A 20,027-nucleotide genomic window follows, 5' to 3' on the forward strand; every position below is an offset into this window, starting at 1 on the left:
TTGTTATGCTCGCTTATGCTTTTACGCCACTTATGCTCACCGTTCAACCACCAGAGGATGGACAAGGACGGCGCGCACCCAATTGTTGCGAGCTCAAAAACCGCCGTATGCGCTTTCACGCAGTTCCGTTCGGAACGGGAATGTTTCTTGCCGTATCGGTTCGTGTCACGCCAAGCGCGGGCTGGTGATTGAACACACCACAGAAAACACTAGAGAAAAGCGCATTAATTTGTGCACATCGTTAATACGAGATTTGTGCTTTCAGCTGTCACTTTTCTGCAGCAAAAAGTAAACAACAATCGGAACGGACACTTCACCGAACATAACCTCACTCACAGACGGACTCAACACCAAGAGGGGAAAGTAGCACCAACGTACGGGAGGGGTTTCTTGTGGTGCCCGGACGTTTGGGTGAAACCCCAATCCAGGCAACGTTTTATCTTACCACTACGACACACGGCACGGAACGCACATCGATGGGACGTTAAACGCGTTACACTAGCGGCAGCTGTAGGCTACCGGAACCCGTAGAACCGTATACACTTTCGATGTAAAGAGAGAGCGGAATAAGCGGAACCAGCCGCCTGGACGCGCATTTGCTATTCACAACCCGAGCCGACGAATTCTACCGACGACGTTAACCGTTTGCATCGCACTCACTGTATGAAAAGCGCCATCGCGTCAGCCGCGGAATCACAAACGGCGTTTTGCTATTGTGCGTGCGGATGGAGAGCGAGTGAGAGAGGGAGAGAGAGAGAGCGTGAGCGCACGAGCAATAAACACGAGAGTGAGGCAGAAAGCGGATGCCTGTAATGCGTGTGTGTTTTTGCCTTTGGAAGCGAACGAACGAGCGGGCAAGATGTAATGTGAGGTAGCGCGAATGAGAAGGACTTAAAGGCAATGGGAGTGAGGACGCACAACACCTGTGAATTTCCCACGCACTTTTAGGGGCTTGATTGTGCTTGCAAGAGTGAGGCCGATAATGAGCGAGACGGCTAGTTGCTTGCGTTTTGACAGCTGGATTGAATGTGGTTTATAGTATAATGGTTAGTTACTTCAAGCGGCAAAAGCAGAAAACAACAGATTGTGAAAGGAAGAAAGTGAATTCACGTTGGATTGTTTGTTTGGTAAGTAGGAAAAATATTTAACTAACAATCTGTTATTTATTTGCTCTGTTACGACGAACAACTATTCTCTTACATCTGAACTTTCCCCTTTCGAGGGTTTTATATAAACTTTTTCTATCCGTTTGATACTCCGATTTTGAGTTCTACCTCACGAGCGTAGTTGACGCCAAATTTCTTGCACTTGAAGATAATAAGAGTATTAAATCATCAACTTTAATGAAAAATATGTGCGGACAAAAAGTTGAAGTAAACTGACTCCCATTACGAATCATCGTTGCGTTTAAATGTCCACAAGCCACCCTCACCCTACCAGCAGATAGAATATTGAGTTAAAGCGAACTTGATGGTGAATGATAACACCAGCAGAGCCAATAAGTGAGCAATAAAAAACAATTAGGAAACTTCGAATGAGCCTTTGTAACGTGGCTCCTTTTTACCGCGCGCACGAACGAAATCCTCCCCCCTCCCCCCCCCTCCCTTCCCCCCACACATCAAACCAGTCCGGTGTATTTGCAAGGAAAATCAATTCTAAATCCCCTCCATTCTCTGTTTTGCCACCACCGCAGTGGAAAAGTCGCCCGCACTAGTCACGCTGCTGGTCAGCGCACAAAATTCATTGCGGGCGATAACAAAGCAGCAAAAAACAAAAGACAGAAAAAACCCACCTCCCAATGCTGGTAAAATGAAGAAGTTAAGAGTACGCGATACTCATGAAACACTTTGCGAGAAGCACGCAAAGAGACCCTCACAGTTCCCAGTAAAAAGTGCGCAGAAAAAGGCGTGGGAAAATATCAATCTCCTGCACATGTGTGCCCGCGCGAAGCCACCACCATCATCATCGGCATGTTCTCTTTCCCTCCATGTTACTTGTTCGGCCCTTTTTTACGATGTGGCTCCGATTCCCTTTGGTTTCCTGCGTGTTCCTTCGCTCCGCCAACGCGGCAAGACCGACCGGCTTTTTTCATTTTGCTTTTCGCAGATCGTCTCCGCATAGGAGGATCTTGAAAATGACACGGAAGGGAAGCCCGTTCCGAAAATCCCTCAGTCAAGGTTACGGCGTTTCGATGTCGGAGAGGGCTGCCAACTCTTCAAGCCAATTTCGTCATTAAACATGCTGTTGAGTTAGTGATTGAGGGAGCAGGGCCCTGCTGTATCGGGGTATCGTTGATGTAACTTTGCACACATTCCATCGAAGATGGTTCCATCTTGCATGGTGAGGGTGAAAGGAAATTATGCATTTTGCTCAGAATCGGGATGGAAAATTGAGATCGTCTACGTTCGATGAGGGTTGGGTTTTTGTGTTGCCCACGCGAATACGTCCGTGCGGGTCATTGCTATTGGCAAAATATGCTTTCGTTCATCAGAACTTCAATCCAACAACTCGGCTTACATGGACACGAGTCCCTTCTATGCGCCGGACGGACGAATGGCGTCCAGTTTAGCATTTTCCGCCAAAAATGTGCAACGGTTCCCATGGACTGCAAATTGAATTCCAATGAACAAAAACTTCTCCACACATCGTCATCATCATCATCATCATCGCTGGCCAGAGATCCGGTCCTGATGTCCTGGAATGGCACCTGTTTGTGCGCTTGCAACACGTGACACGAACGCAGCTTGTTTACAAACAAACACAGATGTTCCTCTGCATCGCTGCATAGATCCTTCACGTGCTTCCTGCACCCGTTGCTGGGGAGACTAAACAAACGCCTACCATGATTCTCGCACGATGCAAGCATTGACCGATTCTTCAACACTTTGGCAGTGTAGCTTTTTATTTGCTCTCTGCTTTGTCCTTTCTTTGGAACCCTTTCTAAGAGCGCATTGTTTCTTGTGTCCGAGCTTACAAGGGAACAGGACAGAAAGAGGGGAGGTGTGCTGTTGGGTATTTAATTTTTAAAGAGCCTACTTTAAAATAAAACAATCCAGCAGATCCTTCCTAAAACTTTTAAAAAATTGATTGTTATTGATTGGTTATAGTTTTTGTCCTTTTCGCAAAACTTTGTTATACACCTATACCTATCGACCTACATTACCTGCCACGGTTCAAGTGAGATATCCTCGTTCATAGCTTTATAACTACCCGTTGTGAAATATGAACATCCTTCAAGCGAATATTTGTCCGCCATCAAGCTACATCCTCCTATCAACAAAAACAACAACAAGCTCGTCAGTCGTAAGCTTCATCATCAGCATCATCATGGTGAAAAGCGAACCGATGAACATCCCCTTTGGTCTCCGGGATGGATACGGCGGTCGTTTCACAGTTGGCTTCGTACGGAAAATATTCATGCCATATACATTTACATTGTGGGAACCGTGGGAACTACTGCAACTGTGGCGCTTGAGCTGTTGTCGGGCGGACACGGGAAGGGTGTCCGCCTGTGTGTGTGTGTCGGAGCCGGAGGTACACCGAGAGGAGCAATCGACTGCGAGTCGTCGAAGAAGTTGTCGAAGATCGTGTTGTGGAGATGTTGGATGGTGGGGATGGAACGAGCGAATAAAAGGGAAATCAAAGGTAGTCAAGAAGGGTTCATCTCGGATGAACGACACTGTGCAGGCTGCCCTTGGGTTGAGTAGGAAAGCGCGAGAACAGAGCCCCGTTGCGTGAGTGAGTAGACAAGTGGCGACGAGCATGGAGTTCATTCATTGAAGACCCTGTGGCCCAGCACGTACGTTTGTGTGTGGATAGCGGTAAACAATGAAGACGAAAGGAGGGATGGAAAACGTGAACGCCACCCTGCTAGACACAGTGGAATGTGCAAGGAACTCCCGAAGAAAGAGAGAAAACACGCGGTTGCTGAAGCGTGGAAGGAAGTTGAATTTCCTTCGCATTGTCCCTTCCTTAAGAGTGCTAGAACACGGAAAGAGAGTAGGGTTAGTTTCCTTGGTCGCTGTTAGGCCGGGACATGCGACAAGGGACAAGAAGAAAGCTCCAAGTATTTATGAATAAATTATTAACCTCCAACAACTGTCGAAGGCGGTTGAGCAGCAGGAGGGGTCTGAAGGAAAAAAAAGGTAGGCTCTTTAAAAATTAAATACCCAACAGCACACCTCCCCTCTTTCTGTCCTGTTCCCTTGTAACCTCGGACACAAGAAACAGTGCGCTCTTAGAAAGGGTTCCAAAGAAAGGACAAAGCAGAGAGCAAATAAAAAGCTACACTGCCAAAGTGTTGAAGAATCGGTCAATGCTTGCATCGTGCGAGAATCATGGTAGGCGTTTGTTTAGTCTCCCCAGCAACGGGTGCAGGAAGCACGTGAAGGATCTATGCAGCGATGCAGAGGAACATCTGTGTTTGTTTGTAAACAAGCTGCGTTCGTGTCACGTGTTGCAAGCGCACAAACAGGTGCCATTCCAGGACATCAGGACCGGATCTCTGACCAGCGAAGATGATGATGATGATGATGATGATGACGATGTGTGGAGAAGTTTTTGTTCATTGGAATTCAATTTGCAGTCCATGGGAACCGTTGCACATTTTTGGCGGAAAATGCTAAACTGGACGCCATTCGTCCATCCGGCGCATAGAAGGGACTCGTGTCCATGTAAGCCGAGTTGTTGGATTGAAGTTCTGATGAACGAAAGCATATTTTGCCAATAGCAATGACCCGCACGGACGTATTCGCGTGGGCAACACACAAACCCAACCCTCATCGAACGTGGACGATCTCAATTTTCCATCCCGATTCTGAGCAAAATGCATAATTTCCTTTCACCTTCACCATGCAAGATGGAACCATCTTCGATGGAATGCGTGCAAAGTTACATCAACGATACCCCTATACATCAGGGCCCTGCTCCCTCAATCACTAACTCAACAGCATGTTTAATGACGAAATTGGCTTGAAGAGTTGGCAGCCCTCTCCGACATCGAAACGCCGTAACCTTGACTGAGGGATTTTCGGAACGGGCTTCCCTTCCGTGTCATTTTCAAGACAATGCGGAAATGATCTTCGAAAATTTAAACGAGAGATTAACCGTAAAATTCTCTAAATGGTGAGTATCCTTGCCAATTCTTTATCCTTACAGTTTCCTTCATAGTTATTAGATAAAAAGCTACATATTTTGTTCATACATTTCTCCTCTAAATAAGAAGCTTTCTATGTAAATTTTCTTATCCAAAAGGGACTCCTTACTCCCCTTTTAATGTAATGAAACTTTCATCAGAAAACGTGCACCATCCAATCGGTAAGATTTGACTTCTTTTCTTGTATCTAAATGTGGTCCCTGTATGAATAATTGAAGCCACTTGTCTTTAAGCTACCAAACGTACGATATGATTCAATATTCCATTCTGGAATTTCCTTCACTTCCAGCAAACATCCTTTTGGTGTGTTTGTGTTTGTATGTATGTGTCCTCAGTCAACGAAGCTTAGCTATGTTTCCCGATGAGGTTTCCCTATTCCTGTGAGGTTTTGTGTACCAGGAGAGGAAGCATAAGCTTTGCTCATGCATATTTAAATGATATTCAACGAGTTGGTACAATCTCGATGTCTCGTTCTTCTTGTTGTAATCGATAACCAAGCCGCCCACGAGCGAGGGAACTGACGGTTGTCCTTAGAATGGATATGTCGTTGATTTGATTTGGAGCGCATCTGAATGCTTTTCCTGGAGTCAGAGTGTGATGGAGTTTTAACTGGAAATGTCGTTCTTCAAAGTCATATTATAATAAATGATTTTAGAGAGTTTTGCTATTAATTTTACCACTGAAAGAAGATTAGATAGTAGGTGATTTTTTAAATTTTGTATCAGAACTTGTAATTAGTTCGCTGTAGAACTCGTTGAATGCAACATTCTGTAAATGAATATTATATACAATAACCTCGAGTACATTTTTTAAATTTTTAAATCATGTGAATTCGTAGTGGTAAATCCGTGAGAAATTTACCTGTAAAGAGGCTAAAGACATTTATAGAAATTTAACAAATTGAGTATATATATGCTCTTCATATTTTTTCACTACTTTTCAGCCTTTCTCGAAAGCGTTGTAGACGGCATCTGTTTAATGCATTCTTTTGTCTTAAGAAATCCATCTGTGAAGTGATCGAAATGTTCTATTTGAGCTTTGACGTCATATAGCACATTCATCTTCAACATTAAAAAAAATCCTTAAGATTAAAATAAAGTTGGCCGACATAAAAGTTTTTTTTCAAGAAATTTCTGTTACATTAAGCTTTTCTTTGTAACGTATAGTGCCATTCTTTAAAGACCTATAGAGGAAATCTTCAAAGAAGAATCCAGTCTCCGATGTGTTGGATTTTATCGTATTGATATACACTTTTGTTCAATGAAAATCAATGACACTGTTCTTAGAAACCGAGGAAGTTCAGATTGGAGTCAAGAACGCTGTTCCTCGTTGAAGCTCACATCGTAAATTTTTACAAATGTAGAGGCTATTGCAGTTCAGACAATTTCTAGTCCGCAAAATTAATCCTGGGTACATTTTGGTTGGTAGGATCAAAACCGCCATCGACCTTTATTTGTAAGATTGATTGTCAATCAAGTTCCTTTATTATATATTGATAGTATAGATCTGACTTATCAAAATGGTTGATCGTTTCCTGATATCGTCTGACGGTTGAGTAGACAAAGTTCCGATTGATTTCTTGTGATTTGAACACCCTGAAAGTTCAAAAACGCTTAATTACGATGTCCCGAAACTGTTTCATCGCGTGTAGCCAGCGCACGACAACTAGCAGCAAGTGCTGGTTACATGCTTGTCCAAATCTTTTTGTGCAAGTGCTCACAACACCACACAGCAAACAAACTTTGAACTCACAGACCCCCAAAATTGCACGATTGAGTGCGTTTTTCTCACGAACATTTTTCTTCCACCGGATCCGGGTCTTAAGAGCTGGCATCCAAAGATGACGAGAACCTCTCCCCCTCACAATCTCCCACCGGCAAAGATGTGTTGAGGTTGAATCATTTTTGCTTCGTCTACCTACTCTGGGAGTTCATCCCCTCTCACCGTCCGTTGACTTTCTTTCATCACGCCCGTCCTTCCGTCCGTCGCCAAAGCCATGTCTTGGCACTGATTTTCTCATGCGATAAGCGTTACACCTGAGAAGACACGAGCGGTGCTCGGGTTCGGATTGTTTTGTTATGCGCGGCATTCGGTGCCAGTTTCTGCCGATGACGGCTTCTTAAGGTGCGACCCCTTTCGCCCGTTCGTGATTAGGTTACGTTGCACCCTTCTTATCGGGTGGGAAAATGAAGAAAATTGTCGGAAGCAATGTGTCTTAAGCGTGAATAAAACGATCTTAAGTTACGTTACGTTTGTTGACCTGGGTGGATGGAGGAGGGTGGTTGGAGTGTGTGCAGCAGGAAAGCACAAGTTCGTCGACGGGTGGGAAAGAATGATGATAAAATCTCACACACCCTGCGGAAGAACGGCTCCACCCGCAGGGTGTCTTGCGGGTGGATTTCTCACGGAATTGGCTATATACGGAGGCTTGTTTGATGAGTGTGATTAGCATGCGAAAAGAATGTCCACTTGGAGGAAATATTGAAAAGAAATGTCCTATTTTATGGCGCTTGTCTGCCAGCTTTTTAGCAAGAAAGGCTGATCGAGTATTACACGAGAAGTTCAATGAGGATGTTTAAATAAAATAAAATAAATTGAAGATTTTTCTGAAATTTATTTAAGAACAATTACCATTCCTTTGTTTTGTGCCTTTTCTTATCAAAAAGTGTTCCTTATTAAAGACGCAATCATCATTTATTGAAACAAAAAGGGCCTACACATTGCATCCTTCAGGCACGCAAAAGTGAATGCACGATCATGTTTAAAGGGATGGCGATGATGCGTCCAGCGAATGTGGAATGTTTTCTTTCATGGTTCACGGCTTCGCTTCCCACCTTTAAACTCTGACTGCTCGTTTTCTTGGCCTTTGCTTTGCCGACGATATTTGTCCCTCTTAAAATCACGCAAGTAAAAAAATCGTTCCGCGCACTGAACTCGGACAAATGCTGTCTAAAAACTGTAAAAAAATTATAAACATTCAGATGTAAGGGGAGATTTCGGCATTGAAATGGGCAAATATTATTATGAGGTCGTTTGTTTTAAATAAATTTGCGATTTACGTGCATGTTTGCTGTTCATCGATATGGTTACAATAAATTCTCTGAACTTCTCTGTTTTTTTTTAACATAACCTTTCGCCAACCATCAAAAACTGGCTACTCGAGGAGGCCTTGACTTTGATGGTCCGTTTGTAAAAAAGATTGTAATAAACTTTGCGGTAAATTTTATGGCACTTACTTACTTACTTATGTGGAGCTATATTTCATCATCTGCCGTCTGCCAATAACCGCCTATCAATGCAGATACACCATCATTCCGTTTCGGGTCTGCCTGACCTCTTCTGTCTTTCTGTGTGGAAGTCAAAAAGGGTTAAGGTGGGCTCGTTCGGCTTGTTCGATGTCTTTCTCATGACATGACCAGTCCACCTGAACTGGTGAGTCAAATGAACAATCGTGAGATCTTCATACAGCTCTCCATTGTAGTGGTTTCTCAAGTATTTTTCTACACATACGATTCCAAGGATACTTCTGGCCATATTTTTCTCGTTCGCAGCTGACAGGGTCGGTCTGTTTTGGAAAGAGGCCAAATATCAGAGAAACGTATGTGATGTATATTACGACCTTCTAGGTCATGCGACCCTCGGATAGCTTCGACTTGCTGATGCCACATATTTGGATAGTCAAGCCCTCACGTTGCGGGGGAACGGTCCGGATGGGATTTGATTTATAAAGACCGGCGCCGTTGACACCCTACCATCTTGCCGCCCCAGCTGCGGGCTACGAAGTTGTTCTGCTAAAGAAAGCAGACACCTTTAAACTTACCTTATCCAGCAGCATACAGATTAAAAATTTGCCAAACTATCAAGAACGTTTGCACAAAATCAATTAATTAAATAATGTCAAAGTCCTACATTCCAAGAACATTAGACTAATATACTGCCACTTTTGACAATACGGCACTGGACCGTAATAATATATAAAATAAAATACTGCCACTCTTTTCTGGCTTACCTGGCTTAGTTGTGATCTGATCCAGGACTGTCGTTAAAGCAAAATTATCCTGGCCCCCTAAAATTGTGAGATCTGATGTAAGTTTGCTTAGAAATATCCTGCTAATTGCTGCCGTTGGTTTTCGGTTTAAAATATGCTGCATGGATGGACTTAAAGCTGATATGTGATGCATCTACGAATAAAAATGGAGCTAATCCGATTTTTCAAATGCACACAGTACATTTACCATGATCGAATATTTCATGCGACTTTATGAACCGCATTCAGGTTGAAATAAGGTTTCTTTCCTGCTATAAATTCGTATTTACAAGATCCTTTTTCATTATAAAAATATTCTTTATTTGTTGCGCTAGAGGGTACCTCATTGTGATGCTTTTAAGTTAAACTTAGCCTAGCATTTTCCGCATAGCTTCACCGAACTGGACAGCTTGGATAGTTTATACAAGCAACTACATGTGAAGGTATTAGTTCATGATCGTTTATATAGTTCAAGTTCCACTTTTCAATTGGCAATTTTTTCTTCAATTATTAGTGCCTCTTTGCGAACTTTTTCCACTACCGAACAAGTATCGATGTCCTTCGGGAACTTTATTATCATGCTCTGAAACGGCGGCATAGGCATTGTCCGATAGCTCTACATAGTAGAAATATAGATCTGTCAACAAACATATTTGTGTGTAGTATTTCTTTGTTATTTGAGTGGTCCTTCTTCACATCTAATTATATTAGAGGGTAAGCTGCTGAGACAGCGTTTAAAACTTGGATAGGTCCAATATGCAAGAGAAGTCTTTTGAATTTTGAGTTTCTCCATGTTCTTAGGGAAAATCAAAATAGTAATCGACTATTATACAGCAATATCCTACAATCGTAGAACCAGTCTTACTTCCTATTTGGACCTGGGCAAAAGCGAATTATCTTGCCGTGCACTAAATTCGATCAATCGCTATCTTCGATCAAATTGATTACTGTCAATGATTTGTCTGTATCTTTACTCGTCTTAGCCTTCGAAGAGCTAGTCTGTTCGCGTTGTCCGTCCTCATTTCCTTTCCGCACCAGTTCGGTCAGTTTAAGCCGGGAACGATGTGAAGTTTTCTGCTTTACACGATTATTGTGATTCACCATCGATAGCAGTGTGCGGTTGAGAAATCGTTTGTTCGTTTTCCGTAAAGGACAAGGACGCCAAGCAGTGGAACCATACTCATCAGCACGCAACTTTCCTAGTCGCGTTTCACGGAGAATTTCATCTACCGCCCGACTGAAAGGTAACAATAAACATTACTTAGACACACAAAACATAAATGATTGTTAGTATTTACTTACCTGGTCAGGTGGTCAGCAGTAACGGCAGTTGTATCTGCACTAGAGACAGGCACGAAAGTAATTGGCTTTTGGTGGAAAGATACGTTGGGGGCTGCTGGCTTTATAGAACCGGGAATGAAGTCATGGTGCTGGGGAGCTATGGGTGCTTTGGCGTTGTTTACGTGGTAGGAAGCGTTAGTTGGCAAAGCAGCGGACGCTTTACGTACGACACCAGGTATGAGTTGCGGTTGGCCGTACATTTCCACCATAGATCAAGCACGTATCACAGTCCGTTAAGCTTGTAAAGCCATGACCGACGTGGTCACAGCATATCAGGAAGTTAGCATAATGAAACTTAGACAATAATAAGGAGGGAAAATAGGTACCACTGAATAAAAACGTTCACAAGCCGCGAGAGGATATTGTTGTTATTCTTAAGATGTAAACAAATCGCTCTTTGACAGCTTGTTGTACATTGCAGACGTTAGACGTCAGACGACTGGATGGTATAACAGCGTATTTTAAAATGAACGTTGACAGAAGTAGAACACCTGTTGAAACTTCAAGCGAGATACATATCGTAATAAATAATTTCTTTCCTTTATGATGTTCTCTGAAAACCAGAACTAAAAAAAAACAGCGCCGTGTTTCACCCATTGTTTCATTTTCATGCTTTTTTTATTAATAAATCATGAATTCAAACTTTACAATTTCTCCCACCGGTGGTTTCTTTTTACACGTGGTTTTTTTTGCTTGCTTTTCCATCGATGATGCGATTTTTGATTAATGAATTTAAAACGATAACTGTTCATTTCTAGCATTTTTGTGTTCGTCCTAAGGGTACGAATGGATTGTGATGGCGGTTCAATGTAACATGCTACAAACCGGGTTCTCTAAATCAATTACTGCTGAGAAACATGCGAATGTGTTACAGTTTTTGGGGTGCAGGTGTGATAGGAACAGTTTTTTTTACACCGAATGCTACGAACACGAGTTCTGTTCGGGAAAGGTTGATCATAAAAGCGTGAAAGGAGAGGAAGTCTGAAGAGGTGGAAGAAAACGTAAAGTATGTAGCACTTCCTGTAAGTTTCCTGTACCTGGTCTGTTACGAGTTAATTTGGCATATTCTGCTCAGTGGTCATTTGGTTGGGTGCATCACTATACAAGTCGCTTGTAAAATGTATGATGTGCTGATGATCTAGACACTATGGTGTATCCATATAGTTACAGTTGATTTAAGGTAACAAATCGTATGACAGTGGAGAGGTTGCTGTACAAAATACACGTTAGGTGTAGGTTTTGTTGATTCATGGTTATGTTTTGTCATTTGATTTTGGTTCAATTTCAACGATTGGTCCATTGCACTTGGTTCCAACCGTACACGCTAATGTTTCGTTTTTTTTTTGTTTTGCTCAGGGAAAAGGTCGTTAACGAAACTAACTCAAAGTATTACAGTCATGCTGGTAACAAAGATTTGCCGGTAAAATTTCATAAAACTTACTCCATCATGCCTGTTGCCTCTTTAATGCTTGTTAAATCACTAATCAACCAGCAACACATGTACAAGATATTAAAGTTAAAGTAATATAAAATAACCTGTCTCAAAGCAGCTCCAAATCTAGTGGTGTTGTCACTAATCTCTGCAAGGCTTCCGTGAACAAAGAGTTGGCATCCGTCCAGTAAATTCTGGATCGTCAGATACGCTTTCCAATCTTTTTATAACAATCGTCTTTCTCGCCATTTTTGTTGTAAATTAAAGTTTTTCTTTGGCGTGCGCCAAGAAACGTAACAAATTGATGATGCAAAAAGTGGGAAAATGTCTTCTAACGGGACAATTTGATTGACAATATATGTACAAAATGGTATCTAGCTGCGTGTCTTTCGGCCCTCGATACACCGCGGAACAACATCACGGACCTACAAATACTTCCGTTACATCCTAACTTAGCATTTTACTGCGTTCCGATCGACTATCGATCGAGTAAACCATTAGCTAATTCTTCGGCCTGCGATTGGTACCTTCGTCCGAGAAAGAGATCCTCATCGAACCTACATGCTCATGTAAGTGTGTCTGTATGTGTGTGTGTGTGTATGCACTTGAAACCCAGTATGGTGCAATGTTGAATGTTGTGTTAGTACGTTGTGGAGCGTATAGGGCTTTCCCGCCCCAAAAAAACTGTCTTCTTTCCGCTCTCCATCACACCACATGGTATCAGCGGACTAACGTGACATCTTTGTGTGATAATAATTCTAACATTTACCCTATCCTACTTGCAAAACTTGCGAGCACTTCACCTCTGTCGGTCTGTGTGACTGCGACACGTGGCACGTGTTCTAAATTAGTACGAAAGAAACGATATCGATTACACGGAAAGATCGCTTAATCCTAAGCTCAACTTATCTGAGGATCGATTGCTGTTTTTACTAATCTCAATAAAAAAACTTGAAAAAGGCGTGAGGAAATTTCACGCGACCGTGCCGTCCCCACAAGTAATTCAATTAAAACAACTAACCAAGAAGAGCACTTTATGGCGCAATAACGATACTTTCCGGGAGGCGTAGCGTCGGTCACCATCACGACCAACACACGCCAGGTGGAAATAAAACGCATTCCTTTTTTCTCTCTCTCTCTCTCTCTCTCTCTCTCTCTTTAAAAAAAAAAAAAATACCGAAAAAACAATATTCCTAAATCCAATTTAGCTAATCCACATTCCCGACCGACCCGTGGGTCAATGGGAGGAGGTCATGATGATGACGTCCGGTGCCGACTTCCGGATATCGGCACCATAGGATCCACCACCACTTCCGCCTCCTCCACCACCCCCACCACCGCCGCCAGGTCGTCCCGCACCGGGACCAACACCGGTCTCAGTCAAGTTTCGCTCGTGGGCTATCTTTTGTAGCGTATGTGGATGATGATGCTGGTGCGTGTGCGTATGGCCGTGCGAGTGACCATGTTGACCGGGCGGGTGGCCATGTTGCTGCAGCTGTTGCTGCATCTCGTCCCCACGGTCCTCGTACCCGCCCGAACCGGGCGGTGATAGGTCCTCCAGCTCGATACGATTCACCTTGGAGCCTTTCGTTCCTTCGAGCGTACCACCGGCATGGTGATGGTGATGATGATGATGGTGATGTTTCACCCTTGGCGGTGGGGGTGTGACAGCCGGTAGTTGTTGCTGCTCCTGCTGCTGTTGCGCTTCGTACCCGAACGTCGAGAAGCGTATGCTGTTCTGCAGCTGATTCGGCGATTGATTGACCTTATTTTTAAAGACTGGTTGGAAGAGCGATTCCCTGCAACATGTTAAAGACACAAGAGAGTGAGCAAGATGTTGTAATTCTAACCATCTAGAACAATGCATCTCGTGTACACGTACCTCGTCTGACACGCCATATCGCACATGCCGCCACCATCGCGCCCCAGCGTGCCGGACCGAGACAGCGGATCCTCGTGATAGCTGCCCCGCAGCACATCCTGCGGGTCCGCCTTAATGTCTATCCGGCTGCTAAACATGTGCGGTCCGGCCGTCCCACCCCCACTGCCGGCACTACCCCCACCGACACTGCCGATGCCCATGTCGCGATAATATTGTCCATTGTTCACGTTGGTCGTGCTGCTGCTTTCGAGCACATTGATCGGATCCTTGTCGAAGGCGGGCGGTGGCAGCTTGGTAATGTCCAGATCGACCAGCTTTTTCGTCGAATGGCGCCCGAGCTCGTTCAGCTTGCTTTCCCGCGACTGGCGGATGTGCTCGCGGATAATCTTGTGGTCGCGTATAATCTTGCGGCTGCAGTTGAACAGAAACAGCAGTATCATGCCGCCGAGTATGAGCCCGAAGACAATCACAATGATGATGACGTGCTCCGATTGGGCGGCCGCTTGTTTCTGCGAATTGAGTGCACACAGCGAAAAACGTGACATTATAGTACTGTAGCAGTGTGGAGAGATTGAAGGGAAGTGAACACCTAACCTGACACTCATCCTCATCCCACCGGAACCGACAATTGATACGCCCGTTGCATCGCAGCTCGCCGGAAATACAGGTCGCATCCTCGCAGTCGTACTCCGTGTCATCGCACGCTGGTGTGTAATGGTACCATGGGGGTAAGGTAAGGGAAATCGAAACCGTAAATTAAACCGGCCGATACAAAAGCGCGAAGCCCAATGGGCAATCATAATGCGGCAGCTACTTACTTTCGCCGGCCGCCTTCTCCCTAAATGCAGTGAAGAGGATGGAGAAGGTGGAATTAATGGCGGCCGCTTCCGCGAAGAAGCGGATGTGCAGAACGTTCGAGCGCGATACGACCGAGTCTGCGATGGAGCCGCAAAAGTTTTTCAGTCTGGCGAAGAGAAGAACGAACGGTTAGGGCAGCGGTAGTTAATTTGTGCTTGGGTTGCCCAGGTCACACGGCTAGTCCTATATACGGCCTATACAGTCCTATAGGCGGCGGCTATACATCCGCACAACCAGGACGACGCTGGGAGATTGAATTATCTTGTCCATGTACGCTTTTGGACACCCCCTTACCTCGAGGGTAGATCCGTCCGTTCGGTGAACACATCGACGAAGTTGCTTTCGCAATCATTCGGTCGTTCCAGCTTAAACTTCAGGAAGGACAGTTGAATCTGGGAATCGAAATTAAAGGGGAACGAATGAACCAACTCCATCGGGTACAAAATGTTGCTCGAAAAGCACACGTGAAATGCGGATAATCAGGTGCTAAGAATCGATTGATTTAGCGCGCCCCTACCTTCCACCCATCCGCCACCGTAACGACCCACATGCAGTCGAGCGATAGGCCGTGTTCGATCACAGTTTGCTGCTTTTCGCGTGGCACATCCGTACGGTTTACGAACCCTTCCATTCCGGACACCTCCATGCGGCAGCTTTCGTCATCGTAGATTGCTGTAAAAGTGGCAGAAACCACTCGACGTCAGTAAAGTGGACACTGTGCTTGTCAGAGGATGGTCAGTCCCGTGCATTGCCTACTTACACGAAGTGGGTCGCGGCACGTAATCATACACCACGACGAACCCATTGTACTCGATGTTCTCGTCCGAGTGAAAGTGCAACCACAGGAACCGTTCCTTCGAGGTGATCATGGGCGGGTAGGTTTGACCACAGTACTTGCCGATCAGCGTCGAGAATCCGTGCGCTCCATCACGGACCTGGGAGCGAGAGAAAGAGAGAAAGAGAGAGAGGACATAAGAAAAAAACGGAACGGAACCCGATTAGTGCATTGAAGCAGAGTTCACAACGTTGATGGGTCCAATCGCTCGTCACGCATCATTACCTCGAGAAAGTCGTACTTGCACTCCTCCGACGGTTCGATGTGAAAGTGGTCCCGGAAGTCAAGCCGTACCAGAAAGCCAACCGGTGCCTCCAGCACCACCACACAATCACTGTTGTTCGGATAGTTGCCCGGCCAGCCCGGGTTGTACAGCGTTTTCGAGTCCGGGTCGCCCATCGTGAAGGTTTCGCAGTGGGGCAACGCGGACGCACCGGCATACTCCGGCGGTACGGCACGCTGGTACCGTAGGTCCCGGCGCGGTATAAAGCTAACCGCACCGTCCCGGTCGAGGTTAATAATGTCGGCCGCAACGAAGGCATTACTGTCGGCGATGATGTCCCCGGGACGGCCCGGACCGGGGTCACCCTCATCGTACGGTATCCCCCGATGGGGTGGTAGTGGCCGTGGTGCACCGTACGGTGGTGTTTCGGTGGTGGGAAGCGCAATCGGCAGTTTGTGAAGCAGCGCGGTCGAGCTGGTACCAACCTCACTGGCAAGGGCCGTCACTAGTAGACCTGCAAAATGTGCCACGCCGAGCCGGTGTAGCAAAAATCGAATTAAATTAACAGCTTCATCATTAGCAGCACCAGCACCACAGTCTCACCTGCTAATACGTTGGTACCGAACAGGAAAATACTCATACAACTATGGACACTCATCGTTGCGCATCCACCCGGCGTCCCAGTCGTCCACAAACAAATTCTTTCGAAATTGCTCAATTTCCACTTTTGCTAAACGCTTCCTTCCTTGCATTAAAAGCGGTGCTACGGTGCTCGCTTCTCGCACGTTCCAAATTGGCCACCGACCGCCGTCGATCCTTAGTTACTTTGGTGGATCGAAATGAGCACGCGGCTACGAAAGTTGCTATGATTCGATAAAGCGAATCCTGCCAATTTTTGGCTCACAATAGCCGGGAACAGATTGGTGTATTCGTTCCTGGAGTGAGTTCCTGGTTTTTGTTTGTTTCGAGGCTGTTGTTGCTCTCTCTCTCTTTCTCTTCAATTTTGTCTAATTCTACAAAATCTTGCAGCACAGAAAGAACGTCGAATCTTCATTTTCGCTAGTTAGCTGAAAGCCCTGCTGGCTTGCTTTCCTCAAAAAATTCCCTCACCATCCAGGACAAGGACCGAGACAAGTTCAGGTGAAAGTAGCTTTAACGAGTAAATGTAATTATTTACTAAGAGAGTATGCCCAGCGCCGTGCAGCAAGAAGGTCCTGGTAGTAGGTGGCCAGTATTTGCGGGATGTAAAATTGGGTTCTAGGTTCTGTTTGCTTTGCACGCTGCTAACCGAGCAATGTTTTAGCCCGTGGCAGAAACGCACTACCTTCCTAATGGTTTCTCGAAAAAACACTCTTTCTTCATAGAGCGGCGTCAGTTTCCAAGGGGGGTTTTTCTCTTTGGCAGCAACTAAAACCGGTCTCCACGGAAGGGAAGGGCACTGGAAAGAAAGGAACCGAAACACAGAAAATAAGACGGGAACATAAAAAAGGTAGGTTAGTATTTTTAGGACATCTAGAGAGGGAAAAGGCTTTTTTTGCTTTATTCCTTCCGTAGCGTCGCGTAAGGGCACAGGCAATCAGTCACGTTCAAGGATGGCACTGGCAACACACCGCCCCTAAATTCGATTACGCAGGGTGGAAGAATGCGGAGGCATCCCGCGCCCACGGTCCCTAGACAGACAATGATCAGCTAATCAACTTCTACTACCCGTTGTTCGGTTGGCCACCGAGGGGGGGTTTTTATTTTCTTTGCCACAACGACCGAGACGAACCGTTCCAGGAATTCGAGAAGCTGCACGACGGACGAAATACCACTTAAAAATATGTCCTTTTTATGAACACGCATCAATCTTTTTTTTGTTTCGCTCCGGCGAAGTAGCACGCATCTCTCTACTAACCGATATTCGGTCGGTGATTGCTGATCGATTGCCGAGCATGTAAATGATAAATGGCCAAAAACATACGGTTTGGAAAATGGTCCGAAAGGGTGGAGTAGTTTGGGGGTTTCGGAAGAATAAAATTTAAAGCACGAATGAAAACAATTCAAGAGAGGAAGAGAGCATCCAAAAACCACCGATGCATCATCGGTTCGTTGTTTAATCCCCACAGGATGGTGCTCTTTTCCCGGGCCAGATGCGATTGTAGTTTGTCTTGCAAAGCGAACCAAAAATATCTGTGTACCCGCGCGGGGTCAGGTAAGAAAAATAGCTCGACACTCACGGTTACGTTTCGTGTTCTGTTTCCAGGGTGACACACCCTACGGTGGCCGGTATTCAAGCCCGAGTACCGCCCTCGAGTGCGAGTTTCCTCGAAGGAAAAAGCATTGGGAAAATTAAGACGATAAATCAATTTAACGCTTCATCCCTTTCTGTCACTGGTGCTACGGTACGGTTGACAAGGAGCATGGTAACTACTTAGTGCTTCAAGTTTGCCCGTCAGAGAGTTTCGAACCCAAGTAGAAAGCATGAACCCCGGAAGGAACCCGAAGAAGTACGATTGATTCTCCCAGTGTATTATGTTCAATTTGCCAAAAGGGACAGCAATCGCCGGGTGCGATTGTATGTCTAAGCACTTCCGGGGTTTGTCGTGTTTTTTTCTTCTACCGGTCCTGGTTGGTACGATTCCGATAAAGAACCCACCATGCTCTGAGGTTCCTAAGCCCAACGGGCACGCCAATAATGGTGTCTTATTCTTCTGTGTGGACAATGGTTGGTACTTGCTGTACTTAGGCAAGCCATTTATCGGGATAGAACTTTCCACCAGAGGGGTTTTATTTGTTCCGGGCACCAAACCACGGCAACGATTCGATAGTCCAAGTCCCGAGACTGATGAACTCTTCATTATTAGAGCGAGCGTGTACTCTACCCCGGGAAGGGAAACGGTGCGGCAATTCGAAAACCTAACCTGTTCGAATCTGTGATCTGTGACTTTGTTTGCGCTATCTGGCTGGTCCGGAACGGTCAACCCCACTGTGTGCGGTGTCTGTTTGTCTGTTTTTTTTTGTGCACCAAAAGAGACCGAGAGCAAGATAAGAAAAGTGCTTTGAAGCCGAAATGTAAACTTCCTTTTGCTGATGTCAGCCCGAACACTGGCTGCTTCCTGGGTCCGAGGCGGTTCGAGCGCCTTCATCCGCTTCTGCCGCTAGGCAACACTAGGACGGGATGGGAATGGTACTTTACATCTTTTTGGAGTGCTGAATGTTCACGGCTTGTTTCGTACAACAAAGAGAAATAACTCATTGACTCCCGGAACCATTGCCAGTTGATTGGACTGAGTTTTTTGCGTGTACACTCTCTTTGAAAGTTGTTCCGTTTGTGCTATTTGTTATTTTGAGGGAAATTTTTCATTTGATAACAGGAGATTCGATAAGCGAATAGAAGTTGAGAAATGTGTTATTTTTCACATGTATTGTTACCATTTTTATACGCATAGATTTGTCGTAGCGGTTCGGATGACATTTAAACCCCGTTTCTGTTATGCGTCGTCCTATCTTTGTCATCTCTACCACCAAACTGCAGTCAAATGTGCATGTGTAATACTTCTTTAAAAACCTTATGGTGGATGCTGAATCTATAAACTCGTATGAGTTTGAATCCTACATTGAATACATCTTTGAACAAAAATATTGACAGCTTTTCTCGGGATGGCAGTTTGGGTGTTAGCTGAGCATGTTTTCATCTCATTCTAGGACTTAATAACCAGTTACTACTCTGACGAGACTGCAGAAAGGTTAGATAACATCCAGGCACCAAAGAGTTTGAGAAAGTTATTTATGCAAAGCTTCCTGTTTCAACGAATCATTTCATCAGTTCGCTTATGTACTGTCTGCAGACAAATGCCTTATGTTAGCCGACTACGTTAAACTCTTTATGCGAAGAAATATACAAAGTCTTCGATCGGTATGAGCTACAACAGCACGTAGACAACTTCTACCACTGGTGGATCCGGAATCAACTAAAGTTATGTATTGAAAACATTACAGGTAATATAATTCAGTAGAGCTTGAGATAATATTGACGGAACTCTTATCGATCTTGCAACACATATAAGAGATCCTGATGCTATGCTGGACACTAAACTGACCTTTGACTTCCATGAAGTAGAAGTTATAACGTCGAGAGACCTCAAGGACCCCATGTGTCTCAAAGCCATCTCAAGGCTCTACTGCACCATAGTACAGCTTTCCCGCTAAGCGATCCATCTACTTCCGTGAGATCCAGGTAGCGAATATCCTTCTTAAGAAGCTCATCTTTAGCTCCTTGGCCAACACCAGTT

General features: G+C 45.0%; 3 protein-coding genes across 3 annotated transcripts in view; 1 reads left to right on the forward strand and 2 right to left on the reverse strand.

Moving 5' to 3' along the window:
* The window catches only part of LOC126565285 (uncharacterized), a 433,172-nt gene that overhangs the window by 379,005 nt on the left and 34,140 nt on the right, over positions 1–20,027 (forward strand). The gene's annotated exons all lie outside the window — the stretch shown is intronic.
* Positions 10,101–10,805, reverse strand: LOC126565475 (uncharacterized). The gene is made up of 2 exons (XM_050222656.1): positions 10,485–10,805; positions 10,101–10,419 (listed from the first exon to the last, which is right to left on the reverse strand). Exons 1-2 carry the CDS (start codon positions 10,730–10,732, stop codon positions 10,101–10,103), a joined length of 567 nt encoding a protein of 188 aa, XP_050078613.1. The 5' UTR covers positions 10,733–10,805.
* LOC126564155 (uncharacterized) lies at positions 13,192–16,510 on the reverse strand. Its single transcript, XM_050221108.1, has 9 exons — positions 16,357–16,510; positions 15,756–16,267; positions 15,456–15,630; positions 15,213–15,367; positions 14,990–15,087; positions 14,656–14,801; positions 14,432–14,541; positions 13,838–14,346; positions 13,192–13,754 (listed from the first exon to the last, which is right to left on the reverse strand). Exons 1-9 carry the CDS (start codon positions 16,409–16,411, stop codon positions 13,193–13,195), a joined length of 2,322 nt encoding a protein of 773 aa, XP_050077065.1. The 5' UTR covers positions 16,412–16,510; the 3' UTR covers position 13,192.

The sequence above is a fragment of the Anopheles maculipalpis genome, chromosome 3RL (assembly GCF_943734695.1).
Source record: "Anopheles maculipalpis chromosome 3RL, idAnoMacuDA_375_x, whole genome shotgun sequence".
In the NCBI taxonomy this organism is placed as follows: domain Eukaryota; kingdom Metazoa; phylum Arthropoda; class Insecta; order Diptera; family Culicidae; genus Anopheles; species Anopheles maculipalpis.